The following is a 24127-nucleotide window of genomic DNA, read 5'->3' on the forward strand; positions in this document are numbered from 1 at the left end:
TGTATTAACGAACCGGCATCAACGAAGCGGTGAGACACCTGCCCACGGCCGCAAACTTCGGACTCAAAACTACAATGGCTCTGTAGCCCACATGGATATAAATGAAAGAGATCGGTCAATTATAACGATGTAATTAACACTTGTAGTTATGACTAATCATTGGACACACTAAATCATACTGTGTCTTGGCTATCTGTGATTACATTCAATATTGACAAGATGAAATATTCATTGGCAGACGATATTTTGATAAACAGATCATAATTAGATGTAATGTCGTTTGTAACCAAAGAACCTGTTTGATTGTGTTGCAAGTGTCACTGGCTAAATTTCATAATTGTCATGAGAGGGAATACTGGAATCGTTAGAACTATACTAAAGTTCTTTTAGACCCATAACTTAAGGATATACAGCTTAACAATTTCATGCATAAACTGTCGTTGTCAACATTGTCCACTGTATCGACGCAGCCTCTCAGTCCAACATCCCTTGCCGATTATCGAGGCAGCCTCTCAATCTAACATCCCTTGCCGATTACTGAGGCAGCCTCTCAATCCAACATCCCTTGCCGATTCTTCATTAACTGCATCGATCGATAACAATATTGACCATATCCCAATCACATGTTAATTTGACTAAGTGCCCCGCGGATTAATATCAAATAGTATACGCATTTTAACTGTAACATTGGAATAACCATAAGCCTGATTTTAAGACCGAGCGCATTCAAAACTTCGCAGGAATCCCTCCTGTGGCTGGTGGTGGTCAGTTTCGTTTGGAGCTTTCCTTCATCCAAAATGGTCATATTCATTTGGCATTCTTCGGGCTGAGACATGGAGTTGGTTTTCGCATGGAGTCCTGGAGTTTTAGCATGACTTCTTCTCATGCTGATGATCCGTTATGATAATTCATGTTTACGACCATGGAAAATCATTGGTGAAAAACTAATGCTCTTACGGAAAATGTTCTGCGGCTACTGTGGAAGAAGTCGGTCTTGGATTATGACTTATGCTAAAGATGGTATATATAAAGCCTTCAATACGAATTGATGCTTAATCGATAGGGATATTGATACGGTATTACTTTGAGACTTGTGGCCGGTGTTCTGACTTCGCTAAGTAACGCTATAGTGGATGGTTGATACAATTTCTGCCACGTCGTGAAAATCAAAGGTAGTCAGGCGGTATGTATTACTGTTGCTCTCACAATTAGATTGGTAATTGTTGCGAGGGGTTTAAACGTATCTAATATGTCAGGGGAGGAACGAGTCGGACTGGGAATCGAACCCGTCATGATAGAGTTTGAAGGTTCGTTCTATTCTCCTGCAACAGAGCGTGCGACATGCAGCATTGCAATTATTCCAAAAGTTTTAGTGAAATATGTATTTTGTATTTCATTTCGAGTTGAAATTATTTCTGATAACTGTGCAATTGAATTATCAGATATCCGTTGGAGACGAGCGTAGTTTTGGGCGGCGACCGCAGCGCGAACATCGAATGACAATATTCCGTCGATTGCCACGGTCTGAGATTCACCGCGCACTGCGTTCGCCATGAAAACTTATGCCTTAGCTTTCTTGGCTGATCAGTTGACGCGAAAGTGTTGTTATAAGCAAAGCTGTTCTAATCTTTTGACCGCTACAATAACTATCAAACCTTCTTTCTTGAACTGCGTTCGACTTTTGACTTAAGGAACAAATATTTTCATTTCCAATGGGCTCCTAAAATCACAGTTCAACTTAGAATATTTTGTTCAAGTGAAAGCTAATTTGTACTTAGAGAGAACGAATTCATTATTTAGCTCCTTTTTCAAATCACGCGCAAAGAGCCAAAGTTTCACTGGATTACGCATTTGCCCCGGCATATTATATAGAGGCAGGTGAATCTCTCTCCGAAACCAGGTTTTAAGCGGAAAAGTCCTTAAAGGAAATTTTGCATGGTTAGCCAAATGACACATATTGAATTTACAGATCATGTGAGAATCGCTGTCGAAATGATTTTATCAGATTTCTTCTGCGACCAAACGGAGAAAGAAACTATAAGCATAAACTATAAGCATAAACTTTCTTTGTACATGCCGTTTTTCTAGGTTTGACGATAACCTTTGATAGACCTGAAGTGGATACCTTCTGGTCACCTGAAAGATATTGGTGATTTAGAAAATACCCGGTGAATTCGGTGAATTCACGATGCCCGATGAATCCAAGATGGCTGGTGATATGAGTTCTACGAACGGCTGCGCTGTTTCCGGGTCCGGCTTTGTTGATGTTGTTTCCGCTGAGGATGTGAATGGGACAATATTTGATTTTGGGCATAAATTTGAAAGCAACCTACAAGATGACAAGCAAATGTCGGTGTCGCATGGCCAAGAAGTAGCTGTGTCGGTGCGCAGGGTTGTGAATGGAAAAATAAACGAGGAGAGTAGATCGGGGGAGGCCGCATCTTGCGGGAGTTTCGTGGGACAGGGGGTATCTCTACAGGGTGTGCTTCCCGGGATGGTGATTCAGAGCGGATCGAAGAAGACCTCACCAGTCCCCGAAGATATTGATACTGATCATGGAAAAGGTGGTAATCCGATGGTTGCATTCTGTGAAGGTTCTGCGGTCAGTTTGAACGGTGGAAGCCAGCAGACGTTAGACGGTGAACATAAACAAAACGCATCAGCTGATGATAAGAACTTTAATAGAGTTTCTTGTGAGATTGATAATGTGTTAAATGACCCAAGCGAAAATATCGACAAAAATAAACAGGCTGAGCTGACTGAGACGCTTTGCAAAGACGACAGAAGACAGTCAGGAACACTAATCAGACGACACACATGTTCATATTTTGGCGAGAAAGCAGATGTCAATGCCAAGCTCAAACGGACCAATAGCCAACCAGCGCTTGGCAAAGTCTCCTCAAGGGCAATGGCTGCCGTCAAATTGAGGAGTAAACTTCGAAGGAAGCGGATGGAACCGCAGTCTAGTGTTTCAAGCGCTGGGTCTAGCGAAGGTGAAAATGAGTCATCAGACAAACATTATGGTGAAAAGCATGAGGGAATCGGAGGTGAAACAAATGAGAAGGTCGGTGCACACGAAATGAACTGCGTCCAAACCGACGATTCGGGCGTTGGCGCAGACGACAACCAAGGTACAACTTCCGCTGACGAAGTGGCGCCGGCAGAGGATAAGAAAATCACCCAACCTCCTGTGGAAGAAGTTGTTCCAAAGTCTAGGCCAAGGACTCCAATATATCAGCCGAGAAAGGTCCCAAAATCCGGTGATAAAAATTACGATGTCCTAGTTAATCTTCCCCGCATCAAGAAATCTTCGAAGATGGGGGACGCCCAAACTCAGATTGCGAACGCCATTTTCAAGATGGCCGACGTGGATGGCGATGGCGTTCTGAGTGATGAAGAAATCGACTTGGTGAGTCTATCATCAGCAACAGAGTTGCAGTTTGTAGCATCAGGGACGTAGACACTGGATGGGTAACATTGTTTTCGAGCGGCCCATCTGGTGGTAAAATGGTACATGCATAAGACACCCCTGCCGGGTATCAAAACTGATTGATGAGTTGCTTGTTTATTTCGGTATCAGTACTCGGTATTTCCAGTGACCATGAAAAACTTAACAGATCTTTATATATATCACTGTTGGTATTCTTGACAAAATCGCTATGATTTTTTTTCTTCAAGTTATTTCGCTCACCAATTCTTGCCCTGGACTTCTCTGCCGCCGAGATGATGAAATTGAAGAAAGTCGTCCACGAATACAAAGTAAGTTATCGCTTACATCATATGGATAGGTTGTTGTTATGCACCTAAAAGGATTGAACAACTATACAGTATATGTAGTTTTGCAATGAACGGTTTTGAGAAGTTTCTGCAGTATGCTTTTGGTTTTTGTATCTTCAAAATGAATATTCTAACATGTCCATTCATTCTCCTTTAGTCAGTGTCATGTATATCTGATGATAAGTGTGCAGATGTCAACTAATCAAAAATAAGGGGACGTGTATGGAGAAGGGGGGAGGGGTTTACCTTGCGCAGTTTATACATCTGGTAATTATAGTAAGTGCATATGCCAACTGATCGAAAAAAAAGAACATGTTTGGAGAAGGGGCCTTATACTTTACTTCCGTGCTGTTATAGTTGTCACGATATGAAGAACAAAAGCAGCGACAAAGTCAGAGGAGTAACAGTCATGGGTGGGCCAGTATCCTTCAAAGCCATCTATTATCATAAATTGGTACTTGTACTTAGCTCTAGACAGTGAAATGTCATAGTTGGATATTCTCCATTGATGTATTCTTGCTTTTCCCACCTTTCACCTGTTTTTTCTCTCACTCCTTTGCATTTTACCCCCTTTTTTCGTCTTCTTCTCCAGAAAGACGCCAGCGATGACACGATGCGTTTTGACGAATTCAAGGAGTTTTCTAAAGAAATTCTCAAGCTTGTCTACGGTAAACACGAGGAGAGTAAGGTAAGTGCCAGTGGGGCAGTATCAAGTAGGAGCTCGAGCATATTGACATACAAGGTTTCGATAGTTGCTTCTGCAATGATAACACTTTGAAGTTCAACACTGCGCAGTTCTGGTCAAAAGTTAGGTCAAACTCTCACAGATCTTTGTGACATCGGATACTTCAGATCAACACCCTTCCCGAGAAGTGAATTGCACAGTTGTCCACCTTGATGGTTTCGTTACTGAGCGTTGTTGAAACTGTGGATGAATCGTTGAATGAACCGTTGTCTTCGTGACTGTTTCAGGGCCGCTGGGTTGAGCTTGAGGGAGATGAAGGCGCCACTATCTACTTCAATAAGGCTACAGGCGAAGCAAGGTAAGGCTGGGATAGCACCGAGGAAAGACAGCCAGTATATATACTACAGTTAGTGTACAGATGCAAATTTGAAGAACATTGATTTTCGAACTTTACAGTGCCTTTGGACAACACTTCAAATTGTTTTAACAGTATTCTTCTATTTTAAGCTACAACGTTCCGGAGGACTACCACGTGCTGATACAGACGGATGTATTCGGGGACGCCATTTTCTTTCTCCTTGAACAACAAGACAAGAAGAAAACGGGTCTTGTAACGGTCAGATCATTCCGCCAGGTGAGATGTTCTGTTACTGCCTGCTCCAACCAACACCTAAATAGCGAACTGTTACTCTCTTCATCTGGATATTCATAGTCTCGTAATCCAGGCGTCGATTCGAACCAATGTTGAGACTGGCCCGCCTCTGTCGATAGCCTGGTGTATTCCTCGGATACTCTGTCTCTTTGATCTAATCGTTCAATTTATACCTTTCAGCTGCTGGAGTCTATCAGTTTCGGTCTAATGCTCTCACAGGAGGATGTTAGACAAATAAGACGACTTTTTAAGTAAGTTGAAGACAAACTTCCTTCCGCCAACCATTTTAGGGCGAATCCAGCAAAAACCTTTGAAAATACCGCTTTCTAAGTCCATGATGAAACATCGACGTTCTCACCTTCTCTGACCCCTGAAACGGGCCGGCGGATTCAGTGCGTTTACTTAAACCCGGTTGATTGTCAGTGTTTGTTCAAATTTTCAGAAACGATCGTCTGAAGATGATTTATGAAGAGTTCGTGCCAATTGCTAAACGACTCTTGCTACTCATATACCAGGCGAGGGACCCCTCACCGGTAAGCACAGTGAACTAGAACGAAACGTAACAACAGTTGGCCTACCTGAGATTCGTAAGCCATATCCGAAGCCGTCTCTTTACACTTGCTAAATATCATCATCAGAAGCTGCATTATTGTGGCATTACATGTTGCGGCGCATAGAGGCAAGCAGGGGTATTATCCTTCGAAATCCCCTACCCGAGTTTTCCTTTTAAAGTCTCTTATTTCTTTCCCAGTTTGACTGGTGTATGCTTGCGACACTCGCGGTGGGAACATTCTGGTTCAACAAGAAGACGGGAGAAGCGAGGCGCTTTCCTCCACACTGCGTCATCAGGGGGCAGCAGTATCAACTTGAAGACAGGTGAGACTCTCCCCGCTCTTGGTTCCTTTTCAGCCTTTCCAGCGTTCACGGTGATTTGTATCACTGAGTGATCCACTCTGGCGTGAATTATAGGGCATCTCGTCTCTTCGATGTTGGTTCATTGTGGTTCAACAAGGAAGACCAGTTCACTCTTCAAAAGTTTGAAGCGAATTGTGAAAGTAAACGATGAACGCGAATCAATGGCGAGCGGAGTCCGGGGGACATGATGAATACAGAGCAGACGATGAAGTATGTGGGACGGGCTAGCGCCAGTCGAACGATGAAGATCCAGGTCCTGCTGCGATTCATGATCACGGTGACCTTGAGGAGCCAAAGGATCGCCACGGACCAATGTGTAGTAGCCATGTTGGACATTTAATATCAATAGCATGATTTTCGGCTGAAGTTGTAAGATGCTTATACATGTATTGAGAAATTGTTTCGCTAGGCTATGTTCATTCTGGCTGGAAAATTTAGATGGCGCTGAATACTAATGCATGTACCATGGGTAAGCGATGAATTAGAAGGTTTGTCTGCGTCTTTATCAAGACCCGATTTATTGGCTTTTTTTCCCATGAAAGAAATATCCAGTTGTTGTTGCCTTATCTGAACGGTATTTGTAAGAAGATTATTTTTAAAAAGTAAGGATATGATATTTCCAATAGATTCGGTATGAATCGATTAATTCCAACTATATCCCAATTAAGTTTGAATTAGCCGCTCAGTGTATGGCAATATATCGCTAAGGGCTTACTAGTAGGCTTACATGCAGGCAATGTACGTTACCAAGGAGATGTGATAGTGTTAGCTATAGGCCAAGCGATTGAAGCGAAGAATCTTTGTGAAACAGAACCATGTTACTGACTAGCTTAGGGGCTTACCGATAACGCGCTATGTAGTGCAGCAGCAATAAGGGTAGGTTTAGTTTCATAGACCGACAACCATAGGCAGTAACCCGTTTTAATGTCCTTAACGGAGATGATTTTCAGATTTTAGATGGTTCATTGAAACTGTGACCTCCATATATATTGCATTCGCTATTTCGCACTGCAAATTGATCCTTTAACGGCCAACTTAAGGTTTCTCCCATTTTAACCTACCCGCATTATGGGTACTTGCTCGTGTTCTAAATGGGACTACATGTCGGAAACGTCACACTCCGGTCAAGGCGAACAGTTTACCTTCCCATTTAGTTTCTCGTAATCTACCCAGGGAAACAAATATTGATCTCGGAAATTACTTAGTTACCTTTAATCAGCTAATTCAAACGATATCAAACACTTCTCTTTAAACGTCGTAGGTAAATATCTGCACACGTTGCTTCGGTCCATTGGAATGTTTCTTTTTCTCGTCCATTCAGATCAAAGATTTTAGATCGGTTGAGATTTGATATACAAAGATAGTAATCGGGGGGGGGGGGGGCACAGACAGACACACCAAGATGCTGGCTGTGTGTGTGTGCTTGATTGGTTAACTGCTTATAAGGAATTTAAAGATCAACTCCAACTATTTGTATATACAACTTGACTTTCCAAAATCAAGTGGCTTGCCGACGTCACCATGTTTACAAGTTCCCCGTGACCTGATGAGATCCTTATTTGAAAACCAATAAATCAGTTCCTGAAAGTGACCTCATTTTGTGGGTGGGTATCTACGTCATGATACTTTCAACCTTAAAAGGCTTGAGCTTGTTTTGAATATTCATATCAGAGTAATATCAAGTTCTTACTTCTTGTATCATGAGAGCGTGTCATATCGTTTGCTAGGCCTCTACCAACATCTGATGTTTGCCAAACAAGTTAAGGTGATCGCGTTTAGGAGTCACGTTCCGTATTGTCTTTGCTTAAGGTGTGATTTGCGCTTCACGAAAAGAATACATTAACGTTTCGATCAGGGACTCTACCGTTACGGCATGTGTGTCTTGAAAAGAAAAGGCTGGTGGTTTTCTAGGGTGATCTTCAACTTTATCTTTCGTGGCGGTAACGTAGGCGGCGGTCGCAGTCAAGCAATTCATCGGAGTGCACCAGTCGCGATCAGGATACGGATTCTGATTAGAAAAAGATAGGCCTATTGGAAAGATTGTGGTGAAGTTGGCTGAGGAAGACCCCTTTTATTCGTAGACAAATCTAAAGAAGGCCTTCCCATACGTGATAGCCTCTTCAATTTATGATAATGGCTATTCCTACGTAACTCTCTTTATATCAGGTGAGTCTTCTTTAACGATTAGGTACATTTCGTCGAAGAAGACAAAAACTAACAGAGAGATTTCCAAAAACTATAAATTAAACTTATCAGCAGCTTAGTAGTTTGTTTTTTTATACTGCTGATAGGTTTTAGTAAAAGGACGGTTATGCTGATATACACTGCTCCGTCACCACTCAGACATTGGCGTATCTATCCTATTTTCAGAAAAGGGATCCTGGAATTTTGATACATGTATATACCAGTATATAACATTCATGTAGGCCTATATTGAAAATGGAAACTTATTGATTCACCTTCATTCTGTTGATCGAGACGTATTGGTTAGTATCAGTGTTATATTTTTCAGCTAGGAAAGCGATGATGCGAATTTTGTCGCCATGGCAACATAGACGCTACTCCAGTAAAATATAATTTCGCAGTGTTAGCATTTGATAAATGAGCAACAAACTATAGCCTATTTGACGGTTAAACAAAAGGTCTCCTGCAACATAAGAGCGAGATTTTGTTCGTATGAACTGAGCGATACCGTGTTTAGCAACATTACGACCGCGTGTGCTCATCAGGAAGTAATCAATGTGTTGTTTGGTGGGTCAATATGGAGTGACCATGGCCAGTGGCGGAACGATTGGTCATTTTTTATGTGAGTTCAGATATATTCGATTGGATATGAAGGTTGATGTCATGATAACATGTGTTTGAGATGATGTACATGATAATATAGTGGCAGCGAGGATTGTGGATTAAGATTGAACAGCACCTACTGTTAGCAAGGAATTGGGTGGAGCTCGCGGGTTGCAAATTAAAAATCGAGGTACCTTTCAGCACATTTTATCCAGGATTGAGTGATACCACGCTTTAAACCTTAATTCTTGACCAATCCACGTTATACCAATGTTTGAAAAGAGCATGTCGGCGGACAAGTCTAAGATAAAGAACACGTGGAAGAAGGTGGCACGGACAGCCTGCTTGGCGAGGAAGATCCAAGAAAATGGCCAAGCCCCTCCTGGTAGCCCGACCTGCACCTCACCCCGCGGCTGGTCTTCTCCTACCTCACCCCGGGGCCGAAAGAGCTTCAGCATCTGGTCTTCCACGAGCTCGCTTTACGGGACGCATGGCTCACGGCGGCGGTCGACGCTGCAGACAGAGGAATTGCTGTAAGTGCGCTATACAAGTATTTAAATATGTACATGTATTTGCTAAAAAAGGTGACCCATCTAAGAGCAAGCAAGATAAAATTCCCTCAAATTATCCCACCTGGGCGAGATATCGTATAGTTTGATACGTGGGGCAAGGATCCCCGAGAAGCGAGTTATTCAAAAACGACAACTCGCCGAATAAACGTCAACTCGCCGTTCTGGAAACTTACATGTATGATTTACTAGCGGTCTCTTGCGTGATTTAGGCAATTATAACTAAATCATACGACAGCCAGTGGTGAAATTACTGTTCATTAACTTGTGGTTCTCAAAATCCCTTTGTGCTTCTCGGTAGGAAATATCACTAATTAAATACGTGGAGTCACTTCAACTTGACCTAAATCCCTATGTACAGACAATGATACTTTGTGTTTGCCTATATAAGGGGTTTCCTTCGAGTTAGCTAGACATGGAGTCGAACTGTAACTAATACAGATATTGAAAATCTTAACTAAAAATTATGCCATGTAAGTTTTATAGGACATTCAGGGGTAACAGAATTGACCAAAACATGTCGTTCCTGGTTTGATATGGCAACAGCCACAGCATGTCATGGTCCTTCATCTAGAGAAGCCACTGGGTAAATACTGTTTGCATCCCAAATGCGTTAAACTCCTTTCCTTTGAAGTGATAGTGTACCATAACTTTTTTCGTGATCACCGTAAATAATTGACTTTTGTTCTATCATACAGAGAGAAAGAACGTCGGCCTTTCCTGACAAAAGTCGCGGAACTCGAGAAAGCCAAGAACACGTTGCTTCATGACTGTTGTCGGGATGGTAGGTGAAGACAGGTTTTCTGGAATAAATACTATACGTGTGCCTTCTATTTTGCAGAGAGAAAGAGCGACAGTCCTTCCTGACGAAGGTCGAGGAACTCAAGAAAGCCAAGAATGAAGTTGAGCAGGAGAAGAAGCAGAAAGAGGCAAGTACAATGTAAAGGCTTTCGGATTGCGATACCGGAAGCTCGGCAATATTACCAGCAGGCGGCCAAGGATTCGCAATGAAAGTTGCTCTTGGCTAAAACATGGTGCGTTTTGCTCAAATTGTCTGACATCTCGTATGGCCTATCGATTTCCTCCTTCATGGCAGTGCCATGTAAGTTCATGGTTCCTTGCCAATGCATCTTTCCCTGCTTTTTCCTTCCTCCTAAATATATATTGCCATTGCGAAAACGAAAGTTCGTCACATTTTTCTCTATACTTGCATGTATATTTAGATATTTGAAGAAGAGTTGACAAAGCTCAAGGCCAAGCATGAAGAAGTCTGTGCACAATTAGAGAAGACAGCCGCGCATTTAGAAAAGTCCAAGTTTGACTTCAGAAAGAAGGCAGAAAAATGTGAACAACAAGAAAAGGATTTAACTCATTCGTTGGATAAGATACGAAATCTAGAAATAAAAAGTAAGTGGGCGGAAATTTCCGAGATTTTGCAGTATTTTCCGAGATTCCGATGAAAAAGGTAGATTGTGTTAAAGCGTGACTGGGACATTAGTACCGATTCCGTGTTTTCCTCAGATGAATTCCGTTCGCGACTTGTTCGATTTACGGATTGACTGACTTGAGAGGCTTTGGTAGGTGAAAAATGCTAAATGGTAAAACATCTGTAATATGAAAAAAAAGGGAACCCATGTGTTTTTTCCGATAAGAAAAGATCATACATGAATTTGATATAGAGTCGCTGTTAATGATCATCCTTTCCCCGATTGCGTGTACCGAGATATATTTATTTACTGGTAAACGGTTTTTAACGATCTTCTCTGTCATGCAGCCAGTGACCTTGAGAAAGCGGAGTTGACCTTGGAGACCACAAGAAGAGTATTAGATTTAACGCAGTAAGTAGGCCCGTCCCTGCAAGCGAGAATAGGCGAGATACATAATTGGAAAAGTATGATGTAATGTATTTGCAGAAACATACGCCTAGAAGATATAAAAGTTTGCTGATGTACATAATTTGTTCTGTTGTTTACGTGAAGCTATTGTTGATTCGGCGGAGGGGGGAGGTACTGGTGGCAAGTATTTTCATCAGTGTTGGGTATGTTCCTCGTAGTGGAGTTATCCAGTACATTTGTACAGCGATACCTTTCTTCATAAAAGCCTTTTCTTTTTCAGAGGTCGTTTGAAAATGAAGGAGGTCGATTTAAAAACAATAACTAGCAATTTCGAGGCAGCAAGTAAAGATCTATCGGTAAGAAGTTTAGTTTGATATGCTACTTTATTTTTCAAATATCTTTGCAAATACAAAATAGTTGACTTCCCAATGCTGAAGTAATGCATAAAGAACCCTAGAAAGAAGTTATGACCAATTTCATATCGTTTTTCTTTAGTCGGTTAAAAGAGGTAGCCAATTAGGCGGGGTGGGTTAAAAGTAATCCGCGTATATCCCTGATATCAAAGAGCGGTTATCGCCGCCTGGGATCCTGTTCATGCCCACGTCTCCCAACTGAATGCGCAACTCTAGTGTTGCATTCATGTTGAAGTGATACTATGATGTGATTTACAACTTTGCGGAAATACGTCCGTTTTTTATTGTTGATCACAAATGTAAAGCTCAAATTTTCCATTTTTGATTAGATTTATTATAAAATCGCTGAATATAAACCACCGCGACCGCGAAAATGTTCATGTTGTGACGTCATCAACGAAAACGGCATCGAAGCGAGCCGTCCGGGCGGGATTAAACCATCAATTTCTAGAAAATGTGCATTTCGATTCGAAAACCTTACCGATTTATGAGAAAGTGACGTAGTCATTTGTCAAAAACAGCTAAAACATCATATGGTGAAATTTGACACGAGTTACCCTTAAGCTGTTTTTTTTTTCTTCAGCTTGCTGAATCTAACATAGAACAATTAGAAGTGAAAGTAGACGATCTCAAGGTTCAAGTAAAAGAAGAACTGCGACGAAACGAATTGATAGAAAAGGTAATTCCACTGATGCACACCCCACCCCAAACCAAGGACGTAATCCACGAAAACCCCTGTAATCCCTGCGTTCCAAACATTCCAGACGCAGCAATTGATTAGGGCCTTGGGCCACATTAGGCTGATGAAATAAAATAGTGTAGTGTTGAGCGTCGCTTGCAAGCTTATTTATGGAGAGTATATACTGTATAGAATGAAAGACGATTATTGTGAATGCCAGTTTTGCTTTATATTTCGGTCATCCCTTATTCTCTCTTTAATCATACTTCCAGAATCTTCATTCCATACCAGAAATGAAGGAATCGATAATCCAAAAAGACAAACTCATAGCTCAATTAAAGGAAGAATTGGAACAGAAAAATGCATTGTTACAACTCGCGAGAAAGTCTGCCCGAGACCACAGGGACAAAATAAGAGTATGTATAAAGAGAGCAACAACAATAAAAGTGCGCGAATGGACTTAAGTAGATTTTATAGGATTTTACAAATGTTTTTAAAGGTTTTGTAAAGGATGACCTACAAAGCGTTTTACAACATTCACAAAATGAGCGCATTCACAATCCAAATGATCAATCTGTGCGGCTGACAACACAACCAGGTGACATTCACGGTTTTAAAGTAAAAACCTTGACCCGGTTCAAGTAACAAAATGCAATGTTATTTGCAAAAACCGAGCATCTAGCTAAAAACTCGCTGGATGGAGAGGTAAAACCACTAATAGGTCGTAGCCCTACAACTTTGCTGTCCTCTTCCAATTCTAGCTGATATAGCTTTTTCTGTCGAGTGTTCGGCGAGGCATCCGTTTTCCCAACTTCATGCGGGATATCGCCAACAACATATATTTCACCGAGGACACCAGAACAGATGTTACGGCAATTGAGCCCCTTCACGCAGTGATGGACGGAGGCGATTTTAGTGAATCCGTTCTCCTCCAGATGATACGTCGTAATCACATCGGACCGGAAGCTACATGTAATAACCATATTGCTCAGCCTCGAGAGCGTAAATGCAGTCACATCTCCAACTTCAATGTCTTCACGAACAGTCCCACCACCGCTGATCAGAACCAGATGCTTGTTCAGTGGTTGACCATACAGCACAATGAAACGTCCACTCCCGTCCACCTCGACCTGCCTCAAACAAGATGTCACTGTCTCGAGCAAACGCACGTCGATGGTTCGAATGACTCCCGTATGCACATTTATGACGCGAAGAACAGGTTCTTCCCTGCAGAGAAAGACCAACTCATCGTCATTGATTTTCTTTGGGCCAAAAATGGTTGAGGCAACATTTAGGATTGTTGTCTGCTCATCTGATTGTCTGTCCAACAGCATTATTTTCCATCGAGAGTATATCTTACCGTCTGATAGATGATGATTCGCCCCACATACTGCTAAAAGACTTTCAGACATGAATGCAACACCAAGAATAACAAAACCTCCCCCTTGTATCTCATATGAAAGTGCAGCACTAGAAAACAGACCAGCTGCGCGAATATACTCCTCTGTGAAACAGCGCCCTGGAGCTTTCCTGACCATCTTTTGCAGTGGCGTAATCTTGTCCTTCTCAGCAGCAACCACCAGTTCATCCAAATCATCCCTTCTCCTCTTGATGTCCTCAAGAATACTTGGTGCCAGCAATTTCTCTTTGGCCATCAACGACGCCCTTCCCAAAAGTGTCCTCATCTGTTCTTCGGTAGCTTTCATATTTGCGAAGGCAATGTCGATGTTCCTGAGGTTGAGGTCAAAATCCTTCTCAATTTGGTCAATGAGGGTCTTCTTCTTCTGGAACGCGCTGTCTGTTTTCCTCTTCCTCCGTTCCGCTTCTGCTATATCCTGCCTGAGACGTTCAATCCGTGCTTGGTAATCCTGTTTGAGCTGTTCAATCGAATGTTGGTGATCTACGATCTTTTCCTTCAAGATCATGATTTCTCTGTCAATCGAACTGGAGTCTGTGCGATACACCTCTTCGATGACGTTACACAATTGCCTCTTCTTCGTCACCGTCTCTTTTCTAAACTTATTGCCATTAGCAATCTGGTCCACAAGTGCCGTGAACTGAGTTTCACCAGTTTCATAAATGTGATTATCAAGCTCCTTCATAGTTTCGGCAATGACGTCCCTGTATTCCACCACATCGTGTTCTTGCCCTGAATGATTTGAACTCTCACAGTCATCACATATCAGCCGAGGACAGGTTTTGCAGTATCGAGTCAACAGACGGTCGTGAATATCGCATAGGTCCCCAACTTCGTGTTCACTTTGATCAACGTGGTTCCCCCCACATGTGTAACAAAAAAGATCGCAGTTACACTGCCCGCACCAGAGGATGTGTGACCGATCAAACTCTCGGTAGCACTTGCTGCACAAAAACTTCCCGCGGAGCCTGCTCTCGGCACGAGTGCTGCATGCCATTTTGGATTCCTGGAATGAGAAGAAACAGAGATTGGTGCCGTATTGATAAAAGACTGATAGCATAAATGCTATAGTTGACGTTCACGGTTAAAAGCTTACAAGGCAGCCAATGTTCTTTTAAAAGTGTCAAGCTTCAAATTCGAACAGTGACGAAATTTGAAATAAAAATTTCAGACAAGGAACGAAATCAGCTCCTCTAGTGTCAAGATTGAGATAGCTTGAGTCCTCCATCGGCGACTTCCTGACTATAGCCAAACGTTTAAGTCTTTCCGTCTCTCAGATGTACAATTACTTTCACACAGACAATGGTCGACGACAGTGGATGACAAAGAGCCAAACTATCAAAATCTCGTTCAACTAATAATGTTTACCTTGATGATCCGGAGGTTTCGATCCACTTCACTTAATACAACTTTACGAGTTTGAGAATCATAGACGCTACCAATGGAGAGGTTTCCAGACAAGTCAGAGGTGTGAAGACAAGCACATCTTGGGCGCTTTTGATATCTCTGATCACATGAAGTATTCAACACTAAGTCTTGTTCTCTTCAAGGAAGTTCGAAACAAGTCTTGCTGAAATAGCCCCAGGCACCCGAATAAATGTCACTAATTGGCCACTTCTTTCTTAGAGCGGACTACCGCAATGGTTTCGAAAGATCGTAAAGTAGAATGGTCCTCCACTTTTTGCGCAAGGGCCTGTTATTCAGATATCTGGGATTTTGAAAAAGCGATGAAAGGCCATTTGGCAGAATGGTCACACACAAATCAAACTGCTTTCGCAACCGTTGTCTGCTTGTCGGAGATTTATGTAGCTAAAGCCTATAAAGTTGATCTATCATTATAATCATTTTCTATGGCACGTCGATCCCAATGTGATATTTTTGGCGATGCCTCTTTCACAAGCATTGCAAATGGTCATCGTTCAATGAAATTGTGGAGAAGGAAAACACTTTTCGAAAATTATTCTCAAACCAATGCCAGCACTAGTTCTCAAAACTGTCGAAAAGTAAAATACGAAACATGTCGCTTTTCATATCAATGTTTTCTTTGGCGCTATATCTAAATAGTTTTAAGAAAACAGTGAATTTAAAGCTAGTGTTTGCCTTTTAATTGCTATGTTCAGCTGATCGATGAATTTGTTCAAGTTCCAGTGGTGCGGAATTTAGTGGCTTGGGCAACGCGTGACCCGAGAGAGCTCTGTCCAAACGCGCGTTTTTCAGAACAGGCGGTGGCTTTGATGTTGAAACCGTACGTTCCCTATAGTTGCCTGACTCTTACGATACCGATAAAATATGGATTTCAGATTTCTTCAAAATTTCCTTAAAGACTCCCAGCGTGCGTTATAACAGTATAAAGGAAATATGCTAAACCACATCAAAGAAATGTCGGTTAACATCGACGAAATTCGGGGAAAGCGTGGTGGTCAGGAGTTTCGACTTACAGAGCATGGCATAATCATCACCACTGCAGCAGATGATGGGGAAGTTGATTCAGTTTATTCTATATTCTCTTGGCAGGTCTTAGAACGAGAGCTGCTATCATTGCCCCACCTCAAAACAGAAATGGAATTCTCCCATTGTGAAAATATGACGTTAAAGAAACTGCTTGTCGGCAAAGACACCTTAGTTGTTCAGAAGACACAGGCTCTGTCACTTGCAAAGGTAAGAGCTGTTAGGACCAACGGAGTAATTGAAAGCACTACCAAGCTGTCGGCTGTCGGCTGGTAAGGTGAAGTCACCTTCCACACTACAGTTAAAGTTTCCGTCACCAAATCGCCCTGAAAACGAAAGAGATTAAAAACTGGCGGAATTGCCATACCAAAATCCCAACATCAAGGAACTCGTTAAATGCAATTCCGTGAATACTTTTCATGCTCTTTTCCAGGAGGTGATCTGTGAGATTGAAAGCACCGGACAACTTGTTGAGAGATTAGAAACAGCCATCAACAAGAACACAGTACAGGCCACGTATCCTCATGGGCGATTAGAGACCAACGGGTGAGCCGGAGAGGAGTGTATCTCCTTCTTTGTCTTCGCTGGTCAGGATGATAAATTTGATAATGCTGTCCTTTAGAGCTGCTGTGCCCCTCCAAAGAGCTAGTGGTGGCGAATATCTGACGAAAAGTGTGAGATTTTGAAGATGAGCCACTTCAAAGAAAAATCAACAATTACCCCACGGTCTAATCTCTTTCGCAGTGGTTGTAAGGCTTTGTCATCTTGGCTGAGTGTTGTCCAGTGTCATGGACTATAGAGGAATACTTGCTTTGGTCGTTGCTGGCCACACCTTTGGTGATGGCTGAGATCATTGTGCTGTACCTGTAGTTCATCAGCCGTTCGTTTTTGGTCAACACGTAAGATCTTGTCATTTTCTGCATAGCATTTACTTTATTCCAGTCAACTGAGCTTTGAAGATCTACCAAATAGCCTCTTTGAAGCATACCCAAGGTCGCCGTCAGTGCCTCCAAAGACGCACAAGGCAAGTATTTTACATGTCATAATGGACGTTCAAAGTTGAAAAGTTGATGGTTATCTTAAACAGCTTTTGGTGATTTTATCCCCTATTCCTTCGTTTTCCTATCATTATATCACACTTTAAATATACTTTGGGAGGCTACCTCCCATGGTATAATTAAAGTGCAACAGTGATAAGAAATGGAGGCATGATCCTAAGCTGATCACTGTCAACCTGCGGACAGCACCCTCCGCCATGCTATCATTCCTTGCCAGACACGACATTTAATGTTACGTAGAGTTTGCTCTGCTGGGTGCCCGTGGGAATCGGTTATGTTTTGAAGGCTAAATGTCAGAATATTTGTTATTCAGTCAAACGAGCGGATCGACGTGAACACCCCACCTTATACGACAAGTAGTATGGACCTCATTGAGTATCATGCTTCACCCCAGAACCTCCAAAACATCCCAGCCCAGGGAAGACTCTTCAAAACCCTCCTCAACGGAGACGCTCCCTACACTGACGACGACAGGTTGCAGAGCAGACAAGAAAGCGTCCCAAGGACAAATTCTGCTATGCACCTCTATTTAGAGACAAGGGAGAAGGAGGGCTTAGAGAGGCCAAAAACTGCGACGGCAAGGTTGACTAAGCAAATGGGGACTTTCCACGACTTCAGGCAAGAACAGCAACGGAAGAATGCCATGGCATCACGGAATGGTACAAGCAGGCAGTCTGTGTCTGACTACGGGACAGGTTCCTCTACCGCATCTGAGAACAAGGTGCCTACGGTTAAAGTGATGCTGTCGAGACTTTCTAAATACGAGAAGGACAAGTTGGCCGCGGAGTTCGTTCATGTTGGTGACCGTGTGATGGTGAGGCTCGGGAAGAAGAAAGGTAAGTGGAATAAATACTATAGAGCGGCCATGAAAAACTTTACCATCTTCTCTGCAGAGAGTGCAGCAGAAGTTGCTTTCCGCGGTGAGTTCCATGCCCAGGGTTCCTTGACTTGTGAGATAAATCGATTGATTTTTGTCCCAACGCGCACTTTTGGTAAGTAAAGTCTTGCTGTACTTCAAAACTGCGATGCTATCATTTACCCTTTGTTGCTGACTTCAAATTGTTTCTTTCCAGAAAATGGTCCCTTAACATGCGGAGTGGTGAAATTCGTGGGTCGAGTTGACAAAGAGTATGCTAGTTATAGACTCTATGTTGGTCTGAAGCTTGATACACCAAGTAAGTAAAGATGTTGCCTCGTAATAGAATGTTAAAACTATTTCGTGTTTTCCCTTGTGGTGTAGAGTTACCTTAGCGCATGTTGTCGTTCAGGGCGACTATGTTTTTCGACGGTAACTGGATGGACGTCCGTCCACGACGTTGGGGACCAACTTAGTTTTCCCCGATTGTCCGGCAATGCTTAAAGCCCACAGCACTGCTATATAATTTCTATGTCTACTTTTCAGTTGGGGATACTGACGGAGTTTTCAAGGGCAAGCGGTATTTCCAGACGCCTCACAGACACGGCAAATTGGTCAAGCTCTCGCAGGTGGTCTCTGTGTTGAACCCAAAGGTATTTGTCATCAAATTCTTTCTGTCACGTCGTCCTTTTCTTGCAAATATGAAACTTGTTTTGTTCTTTATTCCTTCCATGCAGTTCACAACGTCGAAAATACAATGTCTCCATGATGACTGTATTTGAAGGCAGGCAAGCGAACATGCGTTTGTGATTTTTATGAAGAATTCAAAACTTATGCATTAATGATTTTATGTTCTGCCTTTTTCAGAGAAATAAATACGACGACGTGGAAGAAAATGTGGAGAAGTTATTGGTAAACGACAGAGGACCGTTCAGATAGTCGAGGTGCCGGTAACATCTCATCCTTTAGTAGAATACCAGAGTCAGTCGAATGCGCCGTCGCACAGGGTCGGTCATCAGTCCCGAGTGTTACGTACACTGAAGTTCAGGATGGTAACATCTTCGGTTGTTGCCCATATTCAATGTTTCCATCCAACTGACAGCTAATAGACTTCCCGCTTTGATCATGATTGCAAGTCGCATGGCTTTGGTGATTATGAAGGTAGTTTATCAATTTGCCCTCAGGAACGTTATTGTTTCCTATTATTTGTCTGTTGATTCCATGATGTTTTTCATGCTGGGATCGAGGGATTGCCTATTTCACTTTCACTATCATGACGACCTATCCAGGTCATTGGATAAGGATGAAGTGGGCCTACATGTAGCTTGTGTCGCACTCTATTGTCCGATTTCGCACTGAACTCACGTCGCCATTCTCAGTGACGATTAGAGCGGAGCGGTTGGTTATATTTCGGAAAAAAGTCAAGTTTGTCCACAGATGTTTAGCACATACATCCATGGTTTGGCACACGATGTCCAGAATTAGAATATTTACATCTCACAAGATACACTGAAGAAATCTTGGTAAACATATGGATGATATACATGTATTTTTTTTATAAGTTGTAAATAAGTTGTAAAGAAGGCGTAAATTATTCTTTGTAAGAGCATGTCGAATAAAACAATTAAAAAATAGGGATTTCCTTTTTCAATTTTTTTGTTTCTGAGGCTGCATGAAAGTGTGTGGTGTCCATTTGAAAGACCTTCTTACATTTAGGCCTATTAACGGGTTGAGTTGGGTGGCAGTGAACAGGGTAGGCCTACTATACGCCTGTTATGCGAACGCCCAGCGTTGGTCGACGTCATTTACGTGTTATCACCTTGAGTCTCCTTCCTGGAAATTTTGGCTCGCCAACATCTGGGTTGATGATTTGCTACAGGGATTGGTAGCTGGTGATTCAAAATGACTAAGTACCCCGCACCTCTGTTTCACTGAATCACAGGATAAAGACCAATCTTACACTAGTATATTGAGCCCAAGTTCTGACCGCACTTACGCCTTTGTGCCGCGTCGGTATCTCCTTCACGAATGTGGAACACAACCTGAGACAATATCGGCGGAATAATGCGGTATTAGCGGTATCCAAAAACGACAACCACAACGCGCGTGCGAAGTGCGTGAGCCGCCATTGAACCGGCTTGATTTTGTTGTAAACAATTTATAATCACTGCCATCATGAAGTTAGTTAGGTAGGTATAAATGCAAAAGTAAAAGAATATGAAAGAAAAGATATTCGTTATTAATTTCCAGCCATTAGTTTTGCAGGAATTTTCAAAACAAATGAGACGAAGTTAACTTTGTAACAAAGGGTCTTCATCGGCGACTTGCAACCCACTGCGCGCATTCGCCTGTACATTTTGTATACCATGTTATGTGTATACAGAGTTTGTTCTGAAAAACCGTCGAGCATTTCACTCGATCATTGTTGGTCGTCTCCGTCATGTAGTGTATCTTTGGAGACTGTCGTGCCTAGCCTGTGCACAGTCCATGATTGCGTGAGAGAGTCCTTTTCAATTCAATTTCAATCCATTCCCATTGTAGTTGTATTGACATGTTATTCATTCCCAGCCCACGACCCCAGTGTACTGTTTAGTGTTTACAGAATGCCAAATGGACATTGAATGTTTCATTTTCCCGACCGAGGTATAGGTGTACGATGCAGGTCAGTTGGATATAATTTCAATGCCGCATCCACTCCTAGAATGCCCTCGCCTTGGCTGCCAGGTAGGCCTATAGGTGGTGTGGTGTGTGGTGTGCGGCTGCAGCAGGCAATGATTGCCTGCGGCCACACACCACACCACCTATAGTCTCCATGCTGTATAATAAACAATAATAGTGACTCTTTCTGTTTGTAGGTTTTTGATGAAGCTCAGCCATGAGACAGTTACAATTGAGTTGAAGAATGGAACACAAGTACATGGCACAATCACAGGTGAGATGCTTACTGATAACTGAATGTACTCTCATTTTGATTCAAATGCTTGAACGACTCTCACCTCTGACGTATTTGCTGTGTATCATATTGATGTCACTAACAAAATGACCTTCAACTGTTCTGGAAAGTTTGATGTGTCTTCAAATCTCTCTTTCACAAATTGTTATCCTTCATAATCTCATTCTCTCTTTGCAGGTGTTGACGTCAGTATGAACACGCATCTCAAGAATATCAAAATGACACAAAAGAACCGGGATCCGGTACAGTTAGACTCTCTCAGTATCCGGGGAAACAACATCCGTTACTTTATCCTACCAGAGAGTTTACCATTAGACACCTTACTGATTGATGACACACCTAAAGCCCGAGCCAAGAAGAGGGAAATGGGAGGCAGCAGGGGAGGACGAGGTAATTTTTATCCATATGTTAGTTGCTTGCTTGGGGGCGAGGCAGGCTCCCTCAGCTCAAAGCGGGTTACATGTGTCGTCCAATTGATTGTGTAATTGTCAGTAATGAGTTCAAGAATGATATCGGAAAATGGTTTCTCTGCTGAGTGCCGCTTGGAAACTGGTTGAAATGAAATTGCGAGTGAAAAGTTCTTGATCTTTGTATACTCATATTTTTGATGCTGACATTTGATACTATTTTCTCTCTTTCAGGTGGTCCCGGAGGCCGAGGGGGAAGAGGAGGGCGTGGAGGCAGGGGACGAGGTCGTGGGGGCGGTCGCGGTGGTGGACGAGGAAGAGGAGATCGAGGCGGCGGTGGTCGCGATTACGGTGGTCGACGATAGGTCTCGGCAGTGGCGTGAGCCATGCAACAAATTGACTGTGTTCATGTGTGCATAGATCATGAATTGCGTTTATAAAATAGCTGACGTTCATGATACTCTGGTAGCTGTACAATCCGAGGTCACAGACCAGCTGCAGTCCCTGAACAGTGGAATGGGCTGATATTTGAGTGATTGCTGAATGGAGTTTCGGCATCAATAAGTCAATCATGTTTAAGTTATAGCTGGGCCTGCACTGTTTGCTGAAGGAGTACTATAATTGCAGTAAATACTGATATGCCGAGTTATGTCTCCATCATAATGGAGCTCTCCTTCTCAAACCAAATATAAGTTAGTGTTTACATCGGCACCCTAGGCTCCATTAATATCCGACCCAGCTGAACAGGAAGTGTCACTCGGGCACGAGTCTGGCAGTGTCTTTTCAATTTGATAAGACTTATTGGATCCTAACGGGTTATCTTCTTTAGTGACCACCTCATTCAAAGTCTGCACCAGATTTGTATGTAGACATCTGTATGTTCGGTATCCAATCTGCATTCTTTCGTATGGTACACTTGTACTTTTGTCATTCCCATTCAAGAAATAAGGTTTGTCTGTAATTTGTACATGTAATAATAATCTCTTTTACGTATCCCAAACTTTTCTTGTTTACTTCTCATCAGCATGAGGTTGACACGGTGACCTCTACTCATACTTCCAAGCTCCTGATGATCGCCAAGATATTGTTTTCTCCCTTCCAAGTTTGGTCTGTCCAGAGAGACGCTACCTGTCCTCCTGGTAAAATGATGCTAGAGCTATCAATGGCTCGTCTCTCGTGCATGTTTGGAGGAGAGGCCTTGCAACAGCTATTCCATGTTTCAATGGAAACAACAAGCACCTAAATATTGGGGGAGATAAGAAGCTCTTCTGAAAATGATTTGACGAGTGTCTTCCTCCTTAGGTGCAAGAGTGATAGCTCCCGTCGTATTTACCCATTGCATCTTTGACTAGAAAACTGATCTGGCTACACTTTCTCCCTCCATTCAGGGGACATCGGTCTTGTCCAATATGGTGCTCATCTCAGATGGACTGGTTGTGACCAGGTTGTACTGTCTCCATTCATAGGTCATCAGTCGCTCACTCTTCTCTGACTGGTTGTGACCAGCTGGTATCAATTCCATTCATAGGATATTGGACAGAAGAAGATGTTGCCACCTATTTTGATCCCACACTGAGACCATTACTGTTGACTTCAAGGACGCCACATCATACACCATGATTTGAAGATTTGAGGACATGATAAACATTCCCATTTCTCTATTTGCCCTTCCTCAGCTGAGATAGTTTGCGCAATGCGTCTGCACCAAAGAGATTCAATTTTTTTATTGAAGTACCAGCATCCAACTTCATACTTTGGATGGACATCCCGGCAGACAGAACTGCAATCTCTCCTTAAAGTAGGAGCAGGTCAGTGGAACAATCATGTTCTTGTTTTGAAGACGCACTGCCATATGGCTATGTTTCAAAGGCGAGCAGCTGGGATCTTGTTTTAAGACAAGGCTTCAACTTTCAGAAACAAAAAATGTGACCAACTACACACATCAAAGTGGGTCATTATTCTGTCCTTGTCAGCCCACAGCACCAAGGTCAATGCGCACCATAGACCGGACAAAGCGTCCTGAGTATAGAGGTCAATTGCATCATTGACTAGAAAAAGACCATGTTTTCTTTGATCTGGCTACACTTTCTCCATTCAAGGGACATCGATGTCGTCCACAGCACCAAGGTCAATGCACACCATAGACCAGACAAAGCATCCTGAGTATAGAGGTCAATTGTATAGAAATGACCCATGTTACTTGTAGAACAGATCTCACTGTCCCTCATAATGGAGAGGCTGTCAAGCTTCCAGGTATTTGCTACTGTGGTTCTACTGTACAAGCCAACCGAATAATGTCACAATCCGAAAGTGGACAGAAATTTAGTCACTGCTAGACCTGGCCACTTGACACTGCAGATTCGTTTTGATGGGTCACATGGGATAGGTTTCTCAAAACCACTATCCACTCCTATTGAAAGGCAACAGCAGTGTATCCGGGGACAAAACCACAACCAGGGACACCAGCTGAGAAAGTGTTTCTCGCCTTTAGAAAAGACTGTGGACAAAGTCACAACAGAGTTCATTCAGCCAAACAGAAGACTTGGTGCTGCCATCTTTGTCCACTGGTCTCATCAACTGCTAACCAATCGGTCATTTTAAGTCCAGCTGTGACAAGGATCAGGCTGCATTACCACAACTCTATACAACAGCAAAGGGCAGTAGTTGCAACACAAC

General features: G+C 42.6%; 3 protein-coding genes across 3 annotated transcripts; 2 read left to right on the top strand and 1 right to left on the bottom strand.

The window, feature by feature from the left end:
• The first annotated feature begins 8633 nt into the window (after positions 1 to 8633).
• LOC135496095 (interaptin-like) lies at positions 8634 to 19686 on the top strand. The gene is made up of 14 exons (XM_064785230.1): positions 8634 to 9349; positions 10227 to 10314; positions 10609 to 10792; positions 11160 to 11223; positions 11501 to 11576; positions 12217 to 12312; positions 12585 to 12728; positions 16244 to 16387; positions 16611 to 16723; positions 17120 to 17201; positions 17549 to 18071; positions 18309 to 18410; positions 18638 to 18744; positions 18959 to 19686. Exons 1-14 carry the CDS (start codon positions 9087 to 9089, stop codon positions 19028 to 19030), a joined length of 2058 nt encoding a protein of 685 aa, XP_064641300.1. The 5' UTR covers positions 8634 to 9086; the 3' UTR covers positions 19031 to 19686.
• Positions 11667 to 15278, bottom strand: LOC135496096 (uncharacterized). Its single transcript, XM_064785231.1, has 2 exons — positions 15098 to 15278; positions 11667 to 14735 (listed from the first exon to the last, which is right to left on the bottom strand). Exon 2 carries the CDS (start codon positions 14724 to 14726, stop codon positions 12918 to 12920), a length of 1809 nt encoding a protein of 602 aa, XP_064641301.1. The 5' UTR covers positions 14727 to 14735; positions 15098 to 15278; the 3' UTR covers positions 11667 to 12917.
• A 508-nt stretch (positions 19687 to 20194) lies between the features above and the next one.
• On the top strand, positions 20195 to 22451 carry LOC135495814 (small nuclear ribonucleoprotein Sm D1-like). Its single transcript, XM_064784778.1, has 4 exons — positions 20195 to 20280; positions 20947 to 21023; positions 21222 to 21434; positions 21686 to 22451. Exons 1-4 carry the CDS (start codon positions 20267 to 20269, stop codon positions 21814 to 21816), a joined length of 435 nt encoding a protein of 144 aa, XP_064640848.1. The 5' UTR covers positions 20195 to 20266; the 3' UTR covers positions 21817 to 22451.
• The last annotated feature ends 1676 nt before the right edge of the window (positions 22452 to 24127 follow it).

Source organism: Lineus longissimus, chromosome 11, assembly GCF_910592395.1.
Source record: "Lineus longissimus chromosome 11, tnLinLong1.2, whole genome shotgun sequence".
Lineage (NCBI taxonomy): Eukaryota > Metazoa > Nemertea > Pilidiophora > Heteronemertea > Lineidae > Lineus > Lineus longissimus.